Genomic DNA, 20,591 nt, shown 5'->3' on the forward strand with positions numbered 1-20,591 from the left:
TCATCATCTTCAAGTAGTAAACCATTAAAAATAAATTTGGATGATCTACCATGGGATCCTTCCGAAAGGCAACCAATTTCATCTTATCACCCAAGTCAAAAAGATGAAATTAGACGGGCATATCTACTTAGAGGTCCATGTCAACCAACCGTGCATGATTGTCCTCTAACAAATTTTAGTGGTAAATTAAGACGCTTTAATGAGGAATGGTACACTAGTGAATTTGGAAATTGGTTGGAATATAGTGTCAAAGCGGATAAAGTGTATTGTTTGCATTGTTACTTGTTTAAGGAAAGTGGACAAAATGATGCAATGATGGTAAGAATTTTTTTTAATTCATAAAGACTATTGTATTGATATTATGTGTTTTTTAATTTCTAATGACGGTGTCTCTTTTATTATTTTATCGTATTTTTATTATGTAATGAACTTTTCCCGAACCATCGAACCGACCCGAACCTCAAACCGACCCGAAATTTTATATACCCGACTCGGTGAAATTGAAACATATAAAAGTAGTGAACCACCCAAAAAAAATTCCTGGATCCGCCACTGCTTTGTAGACTCTAAAACATGAATTAGTTTGACATAGAACATCATACACGTTGTACCTTTTTATTTTTAATAAGTTTTGTCTGATTAAGTATCAATAAAGATAGCATTACTAATAAGTAGTATTATTATTTTTACGAGTCTTGAAATAATATCATGATAATACGTATAAGGAGTCTTTTATAGCATTATATAAATAGTATTACGATCTTAAACCATGGCATTACATAATTTATAACATTTTTTATTTTTAATACATATTTTCCATTTTCAAATTCTTAATACTTGTAATTTAAATTAAAAACATTAATATCGAAAGAATTGGTGTTTCATGTGACAAATGTTCGATTCTTGCCCCCAGCATTTAGTTTCAGATGCACCAAAACTGATGATGAGAGACTAGACGAATAGGTGGTTTTCACTAGTTTGATCCTTAAATTAAACGGGTTTTATCTCACCGTACTATCGTGTCTTCGGGGCGTTGGCCTTATGTAAAGGTTTTTCCTGGATTGAAAACAAGCGTATTCCGAGTTAGTGAATTTAGTAACCCATTTAAAAGATTTGTTGGACGTTAAAAAACATTAATATCAACATCAAAAATTAAAATCTGACCGATGATTGCCTACTGGCTACTTGTCTCTTGACCCCATTTGCCAGCCAGCAATGAACACATCCACCTTAAAGATTTAATCATAAGAAATTGTTTTAGACTAATTATCTTTATAAAAAAATAAACAATCCAGGATAATAATCCAATAGTGTTTTCGTGTGACTCGTCAAATATATAGTCCTGTCGTAATCCACTATAATTCATCACCCCAAACCTTTCCCCTTTGAAATGAATGAATGGCCTAGAAGTTTTGTTTTATATTAGTATAACTTATCTTCAAATCCAGTTGTCATTCACATCTTTTATTATCACTTGCCATCATCATTTTTGTTTATATGTGCCAATGTGGCTTCAAAAATTAATATATTTATTTACGACTTTACAAGCCAATCTTCCTAGGGTATATCTTATGTTGTTCCTTGATTAAATAAGAATCTTATATGTTAGTTATAGAAATTATTATAATAGCATTACCATTTATTGTTGCAACTTTGAAATTATTAAATTTTGCAAGTTGAATTTGAAATTGTCGTCTCTCATTTTGTCATTCTCGCAATCTGTACCCAGCTTTTATCTTGAACACATAATATAAGTGGTTTGGAGGATTTTAAACCATAATTTTAAGTGACCCAGACTTAATACATAATTTTTTTTCTTAAAAAATTACATTACTTAGCTAAAAATCTGGGTGGACCGTAGCTCGACCTAGCCCACACAAAGGTCCTTCCATGTTGTACTCGTACCAGTATCAAACGATACATACAGTTGGTATCCAGTATTCATTTTTCTCAAATTCAGTATCAGTATTGGCAATTTTTTAGTATTTCGGTATTTGGTACCCTACCATTTTCTTGTTTTGCCTATAGAAGTTGATATGTTGAACATTTTGCGTATTTTGGTTTTGATATAACTGTTTACTGATCATGAATGAATTTAATATTACGGTATACTATTTGATATCCAGTTTTATTCAAATTCCAGTATTAAACATGTTACGGTAACAATCCCATCTCTAACTTTATCTTCAAGATATGGCTTTGTAGCACTAGTCTGTACCTGCAACACAAAACACAACAAAAATTAGTAATCTATCAATAATTCCAAAAATAAATAAAAATAATAATAATTTCAGGACAAAAAGTAAAACCGCCACACGAAGAAGACGACGAGTCGGACAAAATCAGTTACGACGGAGATAACGTAGTGACGTCACATACACCGGAGGATAACGATTAATATTAGTGGTCCACTGGAAGAATAACGACAAACGGAACAGATACGGTGACACACAACTAACGGCTTTACGACGATATGATCAGCTACTCGTTGAAAACTTACCGGCGAAAATAATCGAGTCGTCAAAAATAAACACCACACAACAACGAATTAGATCATCATCATCATCATCATCATCTTATACGATTCAAAGTCCAGTCCAGTCCAGTCTAGTCTTCCTTTGCTTATATATTTAATTTAATTAAATTTTATAGATAGATGTATTGATTTAAATTTTTTTAAAATTTCGAATCATTTAATAACCGTTCGATGTAAGTAACTGCCAGGTAGATCTAGATCTGTTACTGCCAATGGTTGCCGTTATGCACAAGGTAACTCCGGCTAGGGCTTCCATACGCATAACACGGAACCTTTCCGGCGGACTTGTTGTACGGCGTCACCGGTGGCTTTGATAGATGATAGATGCAGCGGTTTGCGGCGGTTATCGGAAATCTCGCGCCGGAGAGAGGCGATTTCGGCGATCCGGCAGAGGACGAAGATCCAGATCCAACGGCGGAGGAAGGTGATTGAGGTGATTTCTTTGGAAGCGAGAGGTATGCTTTGATTTTGAGAGATTTGGATTGACGAGTGGATTCACGATCGTATACTTCGATTAGGTTAACGAGATCTTCGTCGGAAGTGACGGTGACGAGTGCGTCCAGGTCTTCAGTCGGTAATTGACACCTTACGGTTACACTCACTGAGCTTCCACATAAGTCACCGAGCTTTACTAGTAAGTCTGTTAAATGTTAATCATAACTAATTAGATCTAAATTAATAATAATAATAATAATAATAAGTGACTGACCGGAGAAAGAGATGGAGCGGTCAACGGAGAGGACGCGAGTTTGACCGCCGTGATAACGGAGTTTGCCGTCGGGATAACGAGGGAGGATTTTGCCGCCATAACTGCATAGAAATTTGATGGTGGTGGAACTAGGTGGTGACATGGTGATTTGTGAGTTGAGAGTTTGTTAGAAGAAGAAGCTTTGTGTGTCTTCTTCAAGCCTAAGCATGGTGCCATGGGAGGGTTATTTATAGAGTTTTTGGAGAGACAGTTGGTGTATTAAGTTATATCATCATTTAATTTTGGAAAGCTGGCTTATAAGAATCCAAACTATTAATTATTGGTCAATATTAATCCTAATTATCACTTTGGTTGGTGACAACCTCAACTATCACTTTTGTTACTAATAATAATCCTTAACTAAAAAATTGTTAACTCCGTTAATTTTGTTCTTGTAAGTTTAGTGTGAAATGACCGAACTACCCCACTAATGAATATAATAATAATATAAACAACAAAAAGAACAAACCAATCTCAATCATCTCTTCCGACACTGCGGAATCTAACTCCACCGGAGAATGAGAACTCCGGTAACCACTGCTGACCTAAATCCGTCGGAAAATCTGGAACTCCGGTAACCACCACTGCCGAACATAACTCTACCTTCATCACCGGCTACAACGGGCAAAACTCGATCACCGCAAACCCACTCCGGCATTCATTCTCCACATCCCCGGTATTTGTCTCCTTCTCCACCCATTTTCCATGACCACCATCTCCACCATAGTCGTTTCTCGCCCCTTTGTCTTCCTCGCGTTTTTCCGACGAGGAGATGTTAGGCAGGTCACAGGCAACCAGATTTCTCGCTCACTATTTGTCAGGTGCGGCCGGTCACTAAGATAATGGTTGTATCTATTGTCGTCCCAGGCGACATTTCCGACAATCTGAACCAGATCTGAGTCAATTTGGGAAGTACGGTTTCATATCTAACATTGTGATTATGGGTTGATTTAAGACAGTATGTTATATGAACCAAACAAATGCGGTCTCTACCGTTGTCTATGAGTTTAGTTTGTGATTATTCTTTGATTTAGTCGAGTTGCAGGTTCGACGGTGGTTACCGGAGTTCCAGATTTTCCGAGGAGTTAGGTCGGTGATGGTTACCGGAGTTCCCATTCTCCGATGGAGTTAGGTCCGGTGGTGATTAACGGTGTTCCGAGTTTTCCAGTGAAGTTAGGCCGGAGGAGACGACTTATGAAGCTTGTTCGTTCTTTTTGTTGTTATTATTATTATTATCATATATTTGTTAGGGGGAAGTATGGTCATTTCACACTAACTTAAAAGAACAAAATTAACGGAGTTAACAATTGTTATTAGTAACAAAAGTGATAATTGGGATTGTCACCGGTCAAAGTGATAGTTAAGATTAATATTGGTCAATGACTAATAGTTTTGATTATTATAATCCAATTTTTCTTTAATTTTTGGTGGCTTTTATTATTTAATGTTATAAATTTTATATTAATAATTAATTAAGGCAATTGAATGCTTAGGGGATTTGAGTGGATCAATGAGGAAATATTGAGATCTTTGTGATATACGGTTTGATTCTGAGAACCTTCAGACTGAGGTTGTTCCTAAGAACCGTAGATAATTTGGAGATGATTAAGAGCTTTATACGGCTGGGTAGGGCTAGCCAGCGATGACCTTTTTCCATTTGGTCACCTTGTTCGTATTGCCTAAGTAATTCCTTATTCGTTGATTGTTCAAAACAATAAATAAAACTATCGAAAACCAATTGGTTCAAGTAGTCCCATGGCTTTCTTTATGGAAGATCGTGGGTTCAAGCTCGCGTGGGGCATTTTGTTTCAAGTTGAGGCAAAAGGTGTTCCCAGTTGTGGGTGGGTTGAAAGTTGAAACACTATGTTTTGTTCTTCGAGCGAAAATATGATCAATTTACCTGTCGGTATTTGCTATTAGAAGAAAGAAAAATTTAGCAGCTAAACTTTATGGTAAGGTATAACAATAATGCTTTTCTTCCTTATAAATAGAATTAGTGATGATTATTAGAGAGCTCAGTTCTACGCATGATTCTAAAATTTTGTTTCATGTTTGGTTTCATATTCGTCGTCCCTGATTAATTAATACATGCCGGTAATGGTTATAAGAATCTCGTCTAGACGTCAATTAATCAATAGTCGGAACCGACTAGTTTTTGTTTAATCTTGTTTGGTCAAAATCGGTCAAAACATACATTTTTATATACAAATTTTGTATATGTGTGTGTGAAAAATTACAACCCGTTTAATCTGTAGTCCCTATTCCACCACACGACTAGCATCTAACGAGTTCTATAACACTGTCGAGGATCTAGTATACTTGCTGGGTTGTTGAAAAATACACTCGGATTCATGTGTGCATTAATAATGTTTCGTTTTTGTACAATTATTACTCGGGAAAATTAAATAAATAAAAAGTATCTTATCGAGCTAGTAGATTTCTCAACTACCTAAAGATAACAATAAAATTCTAGAGACAGGATTCGGGTATCACCTAATATCATCTAGCCTCGTATTCAAAATAGATGACCCAAATATTTTATCTTTATCCATCGAGTTCATATTCGTTCGTTGTTCCTAAACATATCGTAAATTTCTTTAAGACCATGCAGTCGCGCATGGTCCGAGGTGGCCACATAATCATGGTCCGAGGCCCCCGCATGTAATACCACACCCATATTCACCATTTGCTGAAGGAGGTAATGAGGTTGCGCTAAAGTAGCCAAACGCGAAGAATGAAGAATTATGGACATGGCACATGGCTTATCAACAACACCCACAAATGACATCTTTCCATAAACCATTCCTAAGGAATTCAAACAACTCACAAAGCTTTTGTTTTTTTCACGTCATCATTATCTTTACATTAATTTTCTTATACCCACTTTATTAGTTTTTAATAACTAGTTTATAATTGTTTAATGCAGATGTTTTTAAACTATTAACATAATGTATTTATCCTCATTAAATCTGTGCCGGTTCGAGTCACACAAAGTGAACATTGGATAGATTTTAGGGGTAGATTTGTATGTATGCATCTCGATGTTAAAAATAGATTTTGTTTTATACCGTATCAATAAATAAAATATAATTAAAATAATAAAAACTATTGGATGCATTTAAATTCATATAAACGAGTCAAAATTAAATTACAAAAAATAACATACTATTTCATAATTCAAAACTAAAACATTAATGCAATTATTAAAATATGCAATGACATTGAGATAGAATGATAAGAAAAAGACTTGGTATTGCGTATGACCCATATTCGATTCCTTCTTCAAGCATTTAATTTCAGCGGCACTAGAGTACTGATAGGAGACTAGGCGAGTAGCCAACGTTCGCTAGTTTATCTCACCGCATTGTTGTGCCTTCAAGCGAGTGTTCACGAGAATTGGCCTTATGTGAGGGTTTCCCTAGATTGAAAGATGAGTGTATCCCGATATTATGAATTTAGACAGTAGCTCATTTGAAAGATTTGTTGACCGTTAACAAAAATTTCAATTAAAAAATATATTTCCATTTACTTTTAAATAAATGAAATTTAATAAGGTGGTTGATGAGGGGCCCAGTGGTATACATACATCATATAATAAAATAATATTCCAATGCATGTGGGCCAAATTTGGTGGAGTTCATATTTAGGTACTTTTTCTTTTTCATAGAATGTAGGACATAATGTTATCATTTTCTCCTTTACTTTTTAAGTATAAAAAAACAGAAGCGTGTGTGAATCGTTTCGGTTATTAAGATTTACAACTACCAATTAGTTATTTAACACAACTAATATGTCAAGTTCCCAACTATCAATCTATCGTTGTCCAATTTAAACACAACCAATATACAACTATATGTTATTTATAGAAGGAAAACTGAATTTTAAGGTAAGTTATACTATTGAAAATGTAATATGTATCTATCAATTTTATATCCGAATAGATTAAAATTTAACAGCTTTTCTTGTCTTTGGAGATTTCTGGCAACGTGGGTTGTTTTTGATGTTGGGCTGCTGCTTGCTGCTTTGGTTCACGAATTATCCGGTCTTATTTATTATATAAAAACAAGAGTGAGAGATGTTCGTGGGTTTCAGCCTAATTATTTAATTATTTGTGTTTTGGAATTTGTTTTAGTAATTGCTCATCCATTCAAGATTATATAATTCTTGAATGGTTGCAATTGCTCACTCTTGTGTTCATATATGCAATTGGGCTCCTATTTGGAGATTAATGCTGGGCAACGTGGGTTGCTGCTTGCTGATTTGGTTCACGAGTTATCCGAACTTATTTATTATATAAAAACAAAAGTGAGAGATGTTCGTGAGTTTCAACCTAATTATTTAATTCTTTGTGTTTCAGAATGCATTTTATTTGTTTGTTAGATCGTTGCATTAATGATCTGGACTCAATTGCTCATCCATTCAAGATTTGTGTTTCTTCGCTTGTGTATTGTTCTTCAACTGCTCATCCATTCAATGTGTTTCTTTGTGACATTTACATCAATCGACTCGTATATTCTTTCCGATCAAAACCCTAAAACATCGGTTTAAAATTCAAAAAAAAAAAACTTAAATGGGTTACGCTTTCTTAACGGGGATCCGATGAAAATAAAATGTGTAAAAGTGGAACCAGTGACAACAATTTTCTTTTATGTTGAATTATTATCGGACAACCTAAAAAATGTGGGATTAATAAAATCTAGTATTTTACAAGACAAATAATATAAAAGTTGCTTTAGTGTCTAGTCAATTCGATTAATTCGGTTGTTTGTAGACATATTCGTGATAGGATGTGGTTCCTTTATGAACATGCTATGTTCTTTATGCGGCCCCAATTGATAATAACTTCTAATAACGTGAGTATCTACAAGTTCACGGTTTCTAATTTAAGATAAGCAAATATATTGGGCAAAATCTTGCTCGTAACAAAAGTTATTGGTATGTTATGAGAATAGTGAAATGAAGACGAGCGTTACCTTTACCACAAAAGATAAAGAGTTTGATTCCACTACCAAAAATATTATTGACATGCAAAGTGTAGTGGTATGACAATATCCATAATTCATAAAAGTAATCACCTATGAGTCTATGACCTAAGTATTGAGATAGCAGAAAAAAGGCGAGAAAAATATTGTGGTAATAGTGAACTAGCATTGACAAGAAGCTGGTCCACTAAATACGGAATTACCATGCTAAGGCAAAACTAAGACTAACGTAACCAAGAACGTAAGAAAAACTAAGGCCCCGATAAAAGGCTAAAACAAATCTATACGCCCCTCTAAAAGTGCATAACCTTTCCAACATACATGAGATGAGCAACTATGGAGGATTTTGAGAGACTTGCATATTTACACGTGAACTATTTTTTATGTATCTAATTTTCACATATCTAATTTATTTTTATATTAAAAAATAAGCCGGATTGTTTATTTTAAGACGCGTACACACACACATACACGACTTGCATGTGAATTTAAACAGATATGTAAAATTGCTTAACATACGTCATAACTACGAATATTATTTGTTCTAGCGCACTTATAGTATACTCACATATAACGGTCTAGATATATATGTATTATTATCTCATAGTTGCGTCATTGCCCCGTGCTTAAAGATAGATTGCTTTTCATGTGTCGGGGGTTAGTAGTCTGTACTTTCTTTCCTCATATGCTTAGACTTCTTGCTACTTGTAAGTTGTTCATCTTCGTCTTTAAATAATACTGGCCTTTAAAAATAAATAGAAAAAAGATATGTATATATCTTTTGATATATAATGAAATCTTTTGAAATCTTTTTATATAATTTAAATCAAAAGATGATAATAAAAAATAAATAAACTATTTCAAATACCAAGTGTCAACAAATCAAATTGAAAAAATGTCCTACTTTCTTTGGGACAACCCTACATTCATGAATCATGAATAAACTACCCCACCATCCCTTGTTTAAAGGGTCATATGCATTAGTTCCTCCAAAAACCCATTATTTAAGTTAATCACCTAATTGAAGATAATATTAATTCATATATTATTGTTATTATTATATAGATTTAGAATTTCATAAACGTTATGTGTTCAAGTCCGAATGTTTAAAAATATCCATAGAAACCGGGTCAAATTACTATTATAACCCTTTCTTTTTGTTATATTCAATCTAAAAACGTTTCGGTTAGCAAATATATAAACGATAATATGTATAACTCATAAAATAAAGTGTCTAGGGCCACAAACTTACATCAACAAAGTTTAATGTATTCACGTTATGCATCATGATAAACCGTAGTTTTGTAACTAAAAAAGTTTACACGAAAAGTTCACTTTTAAGTTTTTATACGCATAGGTTGAGATTAGTTTCTTCATATTTTTCAGAAATACAACTATTTTTATATGATTATAAATTAACCACAATCTATCTTTTTAAATTCATATCAATTACCTTAATATCAATTTTTTTTTAAATTCATATCAATTTTTTTTAAATTTTCAAAAAAAATATCAATTACCTTAATGGCTTAATTACAATTAATAAAGTTTCTCTGTAATATAAGGAATGGGCCTTTGTGCTAATACCAATTCGGATCTCAAGCCCAAAAGTTGCACTAGCCCAACAAGGACACATTTTATTAAGTAAAAGGTCCATTACACATATATCTTTGGTCAAGATTGCCCGAGTTTTATAAATTTAATGTGACAAGTTGGATGTTCCGCACGTTGCAGCGGTTCGAACTTGATTCTCACATGAAATTTAACGTTTTTGTTAGTTTACCTCAAAACTGAAAAAATCAAAACCCTCTCTCTTTATAGTTGATTTATGCCGACGTGTTACGGTGGAAACAAGGGCGTAATCGGTTCGGTTCTTTACGGTACTCAAAGTTTGAAAGTATAAAAGTGTAGTAATTAAAAAATGTAAGAAATAAAATAGAATAAAATGCACAAATACATAAACATAGTCTCACATTTAAAAAATGGTTAAAAGCTTGTGAAATGCCTTTTAATATATAAAAAATGTAATAATTCATGCTTCAAGAGCTTGCACATCAAGTTAAAAAAGTTGTATATCTTATGAATAGTGAATATGTGAGTTAGAAATCTTTTGGTTTATAATATATATATATATATATATATATATAATGTATCACAAATTTAAAAAGCATGATATTATGATAATATGATTACTCTCGTTTAATAACATAAAAAACTATATAAATCATCGGCACAACACAAACGTTACCTAGATCGCATTGATTGGCAGAGTATTAATGGAGATTCACGATTGTATTAATGGTTATAAAATAAACTAGGAAAGCAAATATGAAAAATACAACATCTTGCTAATTTACTTGTAAAGCATCTACTCTATAATCTAAAGGAAAAACACATTATCTATCTTTAAGGGTCTGTTTGGTATAGGGTAATAAAATAAACGAGAGAATGGAATGGACAATGGAATGGAATGGAATGGATAAAGGAATGAATGAATCATTATCATTTCATTGTCTTGTTTGGTTATCACGTAGGAATTAAATGAATCATAACTTTGTTATTATTTTTTTTATTAAATAGTAAGCTATACACACATAACATTTTTATCATTAATGGAACGGGAATAACATGATACGATATAATAATAAAAATATAATAATTATTTTAATTTAATAATAGTTATACTATAATAAAATAATAATAATTGTTGATCATTTTTTATTCCATTCTTTAAAGGAATGAAAGAAAAACCACCATTTACTAATGAATCAAAAATGCTATATATAAAAGGAATTGTATTCCTTAGGAATGATTCATTCCATTAATGAATGACAACCAAACTTGTTTTATTTCATTCCTTTGAAATAATTTATTCCATTCCACCTATCATTACTCCTTACCAAACTTTAACATCCTTTATCACATCAAACATTCTTTTAGAATATAATATTTTGTTTTTCCTTATCAACAATTTTGTTCCTTTGAAAAGTCAAACCTCTTGATAGAGACTACAGAAGTAGAATTCCATGTGGGTATAAACTATAAAGTATTATACTCCATTCATAAACACAAATTTATCATAATAATGTTAAAAAGAAGCACAAAACAGTTAGTGCATATTTGGGTGGTTAAGCCTTCAACTATCACAACCACCACTCATTTCAAAATGAGCCACATCATGAAATCCACAAATTAACAAACACCACATTTTTGAACTTAAAAGCTTAAAAGAATCAACAAAAAAAAGAACCAACAAACTCTCCCTCTTCCGGCAACCGCTCCGCCCTGCACTGCCACTACAACCCCACTACCACCATCAATGGCCACCAGCTACATTATTATTCTTTACACATAGCATATTGGTTCTAAAGGTTCTACAAGTATCCATAAACCATGACTACTTCATACTGTTTTTGTTCCACTAGAAACACAATCACACATTCAAATCTTTTGTTTCTTAACTCCAATCTTTATCTACCAAGACACAAAAATCATGCTGCTTTTACTCAAGAAACCAAAAAAGATTTGATTTTGAACATACCCAAATCATCTTTTTCACATGTGAACTCAAAAAACCATAAATTCACACACCCTTTTGCATCTTTATCAGAATCAAGTCAAAATCAAGAAAATGTTCAAGAACAAGAAAATGGTGATTTGCCTGGCATGGCTCAAGCTTTTAACATATCATCAAACACAGCTTCTGCAATATCCATATGCATAGCGGTTGCAGCGTTGAGTTTACCGATTTTTATGAAGACTTTAGTTCAAGGAATGGGATTAAAGATTAAGGTATTGTCATATGTGACACTTTTGTTTGGGTTTTATATGGCTTGGAATATTGGCGCCAATGACGTGGCGAATGCTATGGGGACGTCGGTGGGGTCCGGGGCGTTGACGCTGCGGCAGGCAGTGGTGACGGCGGCCGTGTTGGAGTTTTCGGGGGCGTTGTTGATGGGTCAGCATGTGACTAGCACAATGCAGAAAGGGATTCTTGTTGCTAATGTTTTTCAAGGGAAAGATTCTTTGCTTTTTGTTGGTTTGTTGTCTTCTTTAGCAGCTGCTGGTACTTGGTTACAGGTAAAGATTACAACTTTTTGGTAGTTACTGGTCAATACTACTGTCTTTTGTGGTCAAACATGATTGCTTCAATTGATACTAGTCACTTTGACTATTTAGTCAAAGTCAAACACAAATTAAATATGATCTTCATACTGTTTAGGATAGATCTACAGCATTTGGTAGTTACTACTTACTAGTCAAGTAGTCAATACAACTGTCTTTTGTGGCCACCAAGATTATTTTAACTGATATGACACCCTTGACCATTTAGTCAAAGTCAAACAAAAATTAAATATGAATCTTCAGTTCTTCACACTATTTAAGATTATATCTAATAAGCCCTTTATTCCTAGAATGAAAAAGATCCTTAAACCTAAACTATGGAGTTGCATCCAGCTTTTTAAACATGATCTTCAACATTTTTGTCTTACAGGTCAATGATTATTTCAACTAATACGAGTCCCTTTGACTACTTAGTCAAAGTCAAATACAAATTAAAGACGATCTTTACACTACTTAGAATAGATCTAAAAAGTCCTTTATTCATAGAATGAAAAAGATCCATAAACTAAATTAGGGAGCTGCATTTGACTTTCTAAACAAGAAAAATGTTGACCTTTTGGGTCTTGGTCAAATGGTCAGGTTGCATCATTCTACGGCTGGCCTGTGTCAACTACACACTGTATTGTAGGATCCATGGTTGGGTTCGGGCTTGTGTATGGCGGGCCTGGTGCAGTTTTCTGGAGCTCATTAGCGAGGGTGACATCGTCTTGGGTTATATCCCCAGTTTTGGGTGCAGCAGTTTCCTTCCTTGTGTACAAATGCATTCGCAGGGTACGTACACCCTACTAAACCATGAAATGAATGCATTTTTTTTGTGGTATATTATGAGGGTGTCTATATGTATTGTAAATTTTAAAAGCGATTCTCTCGACTTGAGGGTCAGAATAAGACACTGAGGTAAATGGTTGCCCAAATCTCATATATCCTTCCAACTAAAAAAAATCAGATTATATGGTAATATATAACCTTTATAAACATACTTGACATCCAAAATATTAATAAAAGCATATTCGTATTTTTTGAACGTAAAATGTTTCAGGTCAACCCGACTCACACCAAAAATATTTCTTGTTTTGAGTTTGGACATGTTCCTCAACCTGTCCATTTTGCCATTTCTAACCGAAAGACTTTCAAGATTCATGCTTTAGGGGTTTACAAGGACTATCATATATATATATATATATATATATATATATATATATATATATATATATATATATATCTAACCAATTTATATTATATTTAGTTTGTTTACAGTGCTCCAAACCCCGGGGAAGCCGCAGCAGCCGCCGCACCGATTGCGGTTTTCGTGGGTGTCACACTCATAACTTTTGCAGCTTTTCCTCTAAGCAACAAACCACCAATAGCACTAGCTCAAGCCATAGGATGTGGCACACTAGGTGCATTCTTTGTCAATAACGTCATCCGAAAACAGCTCGGTCACCTCCTAGACAAGGCAAAGTCAACCCATCACGAGACACACGAAGAGTCAACCCCTAAACCCATCGGTTTCCTATCAGACATCGCGGGCCCCACTGGCACACAACTCAAAATAGTCTACGGTGTGTTCGGCTACATGCAGATTCTATCCGCCTGCTTCATGTCATTTGCACACGGAGGGAATGACGTGTCGAATGCGATCGGCCCGTTAGCTGCAGCTCTTTCTATACTACAAGGTGGGGCCACCGGGGGTGAAATAGTAATTCCACTTGATGTTCTTGCATGGGGTGGGTTTGGGATTGTTGCAGGGCTCATGATGTGGGGGTACAGAGTGATTGCTACAATTGGGAAAAAGATCACAGAACTGACTCCTACAAGAGGATTTGCAGCCGAGTTTGCGGCTGCTTCAGTTGTACTCTTTGCATCAAAACTTGGACTTCCTATATCAGCTACACATACTCTTGTGGGTGCAGTTATGGGAGTTGGGTTTGCTAGAGGACTTAATAGTGTGAGAGCCGAAACCGTGCGGGAAATTGTTACTTCATGGGTGGTTACTATTCCAGTTGGTGCAGTGTTTGCAGTGGTTTACACATGGATTCTTACCAAGTTCTTGCGACAAATTTTTTGAGTGTAAAGATTCAAACTTTATCCATTTGGAGGCTCTAATAAACCCTAATCATTTCTTTTTGTTTGTTTGACACATAATGTGCGATTATCTTAATCGGAAATCGTCATTTCGATCGTTTGTTATCTTTATTCTTTGGTCATCACTCTTTTGTTTCTGCTAATACCTATCAAGTTATTAATAGTTCTCTACTAGGAATTACACATCTATTAAAATCTTTCTAAATTATTCAGGGATGCTAAACGGGTCGTGTTCGCAGGTTGACAGGTCGAACTCGACAAGAACCTATAAGTTTTATATGAGCCCGAACACGCCACGTGCATTCGCGGGTTGACACGAACCAACCCATTTAACACCAAAAAAAAGTACGTTTAATATATACCAAATAAACTTATGGTTTATCCATAACGGATCAAATGGGTCGAACCCAATCTTTTCTTTCAAATTTGCAAATTGTTTGTTTCCATTACTCAATATAAACACAACTTCCAATTATAAAGAAGCAAACTTTATTAGTTTCCCATCTTTTGACCATTAAAACAAGCATACTAACAGATTCCAGTAAATAAAAAGTTCACAAAACAAGAAAACGGGTACCGTCATGGGTACATTGCAATAACATTCTGCACCTTGTATTCATAAAACTACATACCTGTTTCACACGATTTCAAATCGACCGTTCATGGAGATAGTTCTTGAATTGATGTTAAACTGGGCTCCCAGTCAGATCCCCGACATGACTTTGACTTTGACTTCAAGACCGGCTGCGCAACTTTTCTGTTTGACTGTATATGTTTCTTAACTACGCGTCTGGACTGCCTCTCTTTAGAAACATGGTAATCTTTTGAACAAATAGTTCCATCGGACTCTTCAGGACTGGTTTCTCCCATTAACTTATTCTCTTTTGCAGCATATTTCTTTTTCAACTTCTTTAAAGTTGTCACAGGGACTAAATAGTACTTTTGTCCAGGCAAGAGCATATCCTTTGCAGATAAAACACTTTCATTCGGATTCTTGAAAACCTCGGGCCTCGCGATACACATCTCCGGGTAATTCTTGATTATTTGAGAAACTTTAACGGCCATTTGATAAAGATCTTCTTTCCCGCCTGCATGAAGAACCCTGGCATAAAATTCCCTTGAGTTTAAACTATTCCCAGTTGAAAAGGAATCATCTTTAACCTCTTTCGGGTTTCTTGAATCCTTTTTGTCCAATGACTGGACTCCACAGAGTGAAGCTAAACACCCTTTATGCATTTCAAGAAACCACTCAATCAGGTCTCAGTAACACCAATTTCAAACATTATATACCACTAAAAATCTCACCTTTTTCTTTGGTTTTTGACTTTTATCTTATTATTGTTTTTTCCAAAGCCGGCCCGTTTGATAAAACCAAAGTTTCTTTGTAAACATCAACTTGTCAACAATGATCTTCTTCAAAAGTAGCTTACTGGTTTTAATCTTTGCCAGTTCAGCAAACACATCCTAGTACTCGTATCATACTCCAAAAGACCTGACAACACCTGTCGTTCCAGCTTCTTTTGTCTCCCACTAATCCAATTATTATGAAGCACAAAACAACCTATGTCATTGCACGTTGATGACACGTTACTAGAGTCCCATAGGTCGCGGTAGGCCCCATTTGGAAAGAGGTTTCGGTCCAAGAAACGGACAGTGAGATTTGTTTCGGGTTCTTGACATGTGTCATCATCTAGACGGTACGATCCGTTTAACCCGCATAATGTATCATAAAAACTTGGTTGCTCTGAAAGATTTGATAAAGAAGCATGCTTTACTACCTTTTTCAAAGCAGCAATTGTTGTACCATCAGAGTGAGCATAGTAAAAGCCCGAGTTTAACCGGCGAGGTAAATTTATGGGACCTACACACAAGACTAGAGGGATTAAAAACTTAATTTAAAAGTATTCTTTTATATTTTAAAAGTTACAACTTTTATAGACAATTGGAAGATGATAACTTGTTAACACAAATTTCTTGAAAAACAAACCTGTGAGTTTGTACTCATCGGATTGAGCCACGAAAACTGCAGGACCAAAAGTGGTAAGCAGTGGCAAAGGATTCTTAAACCAATACACATCAACATCACTCATAAGTACATTGTATCCCAGCTTCAGAATTTCCAAAACTACCCTTGATTTCACTTTTGTTACCCTTTGAAAGCAATTTGTTCCAAAGTGGCAGTCATCATAGCTAATGTTGCTTGGAGCTAATCTATCTCTAAAAACAGGCAAACCCTACAGCAGTGTACAACAAACCAAGCTAGATAATATATAACCTTAGTTATATAAAGACGAGAGGTGGCAAGATGAGCGGGTCAGTCGGGTTGGTAACAGGTCGAACTGTATTTGGGTTAACACGGTTCTTTTCTTGTCCAATTTTAAATTTTTATTACATATTTATTGTGTTAATTATGATTTGAAAAACAATATTGTTGCAAAAATAAAAAAAAACATCTTTAAGTTAAATGATTGAAAGGTTGTATTCCTCATTAATAGGCTTTGGTCCATCTGGCCCGTTTGAGATCGAGCGCAACTCAAATCGACCCGTTCATAAGTAAATGAGTCAAAATTGCCACCTTTACAATATCCATAATTATAGTAAACAAGCAAATGCAGACTCACCTGCAAGACACAAAAGTTGTATATTTCATCATCAAGAGCACAAACTACAAAGTTTGAAACTTGAAGTCGGTGTTGCCTACATACCCAACTCATTAACATATCTTTATAACTATATCCTGCAACCGCTAGAACAATAGTCTTATTCTTGTCTGCACGCATGGATAATAGAAGCACTAGAGAAAATGGAAGAACTAATGGCTCTAGTGACGTCAGTTGGTTCCTTTTTGAGCAACCAACATTTCCATTAAATGATCTTATTTTATCAAAGCAACTCAAAATGTTCTTATGTTTACTCCATCTAAATGCCCCTAAATCATTAAAGCTTATTCCTTTACTGGATCCTAATGGATACACAATGTTCTTTGTAGTGCTTCCAAAATAATAGCGCCCGTTACATTTGAAAAGCTTGATCATGTTGGGATAACAGGCTTCACGGAAGTATAATGATCCATAAAGAGCTGCCAAATGAGAATTTCCAACATTTTCCCAATTTCTTGCTTCTTTTGTAGGATCAAGATCAAGATTGTTGACAAAGAAACTTGAAATGGTTGAACTTGCATCAAATACAAATCTAAAGTTGGAGGATAAAGCCTCGTTGATGACCCAAACGTTGTGGAAACCTTTTCCGTATAAAAACGGGGGTAAAACCCCGTTCTGTAATGGAATGTCTTTGTTATTCCATGCCAAAATTATCTTATTTTCATCACAAATCTCCCGGTCCCCAAGGGAAACAAAGTCCTGCGCCTAACCAAAGAAATGAGAGATTTAGGGTGCGCTTAAATGTGTGTTTCGAAAGTGATTATGTGATACCCTCAGCTATTCAATTGTGATTTCAATTGTGATGAAAAACAGTGCAGGTCATTGTAATCATCATCATCATTTTAGGGATACCCTCAGCTATTCAATTGTGATTTCAATTGTGATGAAAAACAGTGCAGGTCATTGTAATCATCATCATCATTTTAGGGGTATTATGGTCTTTTTTTAATACAAATGGCAAAAACTGGAACACTTTTTATAACTTCAATGACTAAAACAGACCATATCAACGAACGAGTAAAACGAACGAAAACAAAAGTGTTGCTATCTTTGGCATTACCCCGTAATATAAACATAAGTTACTAATTCACTTTGAGCTTGTATCAATTCAAATAATAATTTATCTTTTTACCTTTTTTATTTTAATCTTTTCACCATTGACCTCTAGACGTTTTCCATCTGAATCCAACTGAAATGCGAAACTCGATACATTTCTTGATGAAGCAATGAGGAGCCAATCATGATCAAGTTTATGAACACGACTTAATGTTGAAATAAAGTTGGGCAAAAGAATGGTTTCTGGATCCACCAAAACAGATATGTCCGAATTTGATGTTTGTGCTCTTGCAAGCATTGAATGAAAGAATGGAGTACCTAAAAATCTGAAAATATTTAAACAAAATGTGAAATTTCCTACATTTGTACTAAGTATCATCAAATCATACATCTAGCTCCTGCTATAATAATTTAGCTCAATATTTGGATGTGTGTTACCGAGACTTAATAAAAACACACTAAAATAAGATAGTTGATCAAAGCTAGAGATATGAAGGTAATTTAATAATTTTACATTCTAATGGAAAGTTCTTACATTTTTATTTTAAATCTCATTATTTTGACACTAAATAACATAAAGTCAAAACAACGGTAAATATCACTAAATAGTAACTAAGTTTCATCATTGTTCCCATTCCACCTGTGTATGAAACCTTCTTACACAATTAGCACACCGCGTCGACAAACGTAAATGGTCGGTTAATACACATTTATAATTTTAGGAAAAATTTTCACTAACATTGGAACAAAACTAAAAGTTAAGTGGTTGAACAATCATAAAACTTGATTACTATTTAGCGACATTTGCCTCTAAATCATAACCGTTTTTCACCCAAATACTCAAATATAATACAAATGCACATACATACACTAGTACACTACAAATTTCATACATAACAAGTTCATAAGAAAAAACACCACACTTGTCCAAACATATGTGTGATCAAAAGTTTATAAGCTTAACATAGAAGCGTTCCGGTAAATTGAAAAGGGCTTACGTGTAATCAATGTCGGGTTCAACGGAAACTCTAGAATCAGGGCCAAAAGAAGCTGCAAAAGTGAAAACAGAAGGATCTTGACCAAAAATAACCACCCTTATGTCTTGTGATAAAGCAAGCCAAAGGTCTAGCAGCTGCAAATATTGTAACAGTGGGTCCCACAGAATTACTCAGACTCTTGATTTGTTTTTGAATGTAAGAAGGTGGTAATATTTGAGTGGTGGCATAAAAAGAGATTAAAATCAAGACAAACCCATATAGCCAAATCAACAATAACTCGACTTTTAGTGCACGGATACGAAAAGTTATCATTTTTAGACCGAAATGAGTGGATTAATCTCAAACTCTTGAAGGTTTCAATGAAAAACCATCCATTTGATTAAAAATATTGGCAAAAGTATGAAATCAGCTAAAGATTTGAGATGGGTTTGATTAAAAAGTATCATTTTTATACTAAAAAGAGTGATTTACTCCCAAATTCTTGATGGGTTCATTGAAAAACCATCAATTTGATTAAAAAGATAATCAAAAGTATGAAACCATTTAAAGATTTGAGTTGGGTTTGTCAAAAAGTACCATTTTTTAAACCAAAAAGAGTAATTTAGTCTCAAATTCTTGATGGGTTCATTGAAAAAACATCCATTTGAGTAAAAAGATAGACAAAAGTATGCAATCAGCTAAAGAATGGAGATGGGCTTGTCAAAAATTACATTTTTTAAACCAAAAAGAGTGATTTAGTCTCAAATTCTTAATGGGTTTATTTAAAAAGATAGACACTAGGGGGGTGTTTGGTAGAGAGATTTGAGGGTGGAGAATTAGGTTTCTCTTGTTTGGGAGAATTAGGCGGAGAATTGGGCGGAGAATTGGTTTTCTCTGAGAATTGGGTGTAGGCAAAAAGTAGAGAAATCCAATTCTCTCCATTTGGAAGAGAAATGGAATTCTCTCTGCTTCTAAATCGCGTCTCTGCTCTACTCCGTTCGCGTATGATGATGATGATGCTCCGACCGGCGATGGTGATGATGATGCCGACGTCCGGCACGGCGGCCGACGCCGCAGCCACGTCCGTTCGCGTCTCTGAGCCAAAACGAAACCCTAAATCGCGAGGCGGTGTTGCGAGGCGGAACCCTAAATCGCGGTGTTGATGTTGCGCGGCGATGATGATGACGCTCTACTCCGTTCGCGGTGTTGCAACGCGTCTCTGAGCCACCATTTCTCCACCATGATGATGCCGAGGCGGAACCCTAATCACGTCTCTGCTCCCGTTTCTCCACCCATTTCTCTATTGTACCAAACAAAGGAAATGATTGTCAATTCTCCACCCATTTCTATTTCTCTCCAATTCCATTTCTCTCCCATTTCTATTTCCATTTCTTCCCATTCTTTTTCTCTGTACCAAACACC

The 20,591-nt window shown here is 34.8% G+C and overlaps 1 protein-coding gene and 1 pseudogene across 2 annotated transcripts; one reads left to right on the forward strand and one right to left on the reverse strand.

The window, feature by feature from the left end:
* The first annotated feature begins 11,769 nt into the window (after positions 1–11,769).
* Positions 11,770–14,552, forward strand: LOC143544270 (inorganic phosphate transporter 2-1, chloroplastic-like). Its single transcript, XM_077036406.1, has 3 exons — positions 11,770–12,346; positions 12,971–13,162; positions 13,638–14,552. Exons 1-3 carry the CDS (start codon positions 11,933–11,935, stop codon positions 14,457–14,459), a joined length of 1,428 nt encoding a protein of 475 aa, XP_076892521.1. The 5' UTR covers positions 11,770–11,932; the 3' UTR covers positions 14,460–14,552.
* Positions 14,553–14,960: 408 nt separating this feature from the next.
* LOC143544271 (beta-arabinofuranosyltransferase RAY1-like) lies at positions 14,961–19,502 on the reverse strand (annotated as a pseudogene). The gene is made up of 6 exons (XR_013137223.1): positions 19,191–19,502; positions 18,269–18,518; positions 17,098–17,841; positions 16,464–16,710; positions 15,782–16,337; positions 14,961–15,702 (listed from the first exon to the last, which is right to left on the reverse strand). The product of XR_013137223.1 is annotated as a beta-arabinofuranosyltransferase RAY1-like (transcript).
* Between the last annotated feature and the right edge of the window lie 1,089 nt (positions 19,503–20,591).

The sequence above is a fragment of the Bidens hawaiensis genome, unplaced genomic scaffold, assembly GCF_021521415.1.
Source record: "Bidens hawaiensis isolate Kalapana, Puna unplaced genomic scaffold, B.hawaiensis_p1.1 tig00013505_1, whole genome shotgun sequence".
Classification (NCBI taxonomy): domain Eukaryota; kingdom Viridiplantae; phylum Streptophyta; class Magnoliopsida; order Asterales; family Asteraceae; genus Bidens; species Bidens hawaiensis.

What these genes read in the sequence shown, in the direction of transcription:
- LOC143544270 (XM_077036406.1), top strand. Translation starts at nt 11,933, where the DNA reads ATGGCTCAAGCTTTTAACATATCATCAAACACAGCTTCTGCAATATCC. An exon ending in CTGCTGGTACTTGGTTACAG is followed by an intron (nt 12,347 to 12,970) that starts GTAAAGATTACA and finishes TCAAATGGTCAG; the next exon opens with GTTGCATCATTCTACGGCTG. An exon ending in TGTACAAATGCATTCGCAGG is followed by an intron (nt 13,163 to 13,637) that starts GTACGTACACCC and finishes TATTATATTTAG; the next exon opens with TTTGTTTACAGTGCTCCAAA.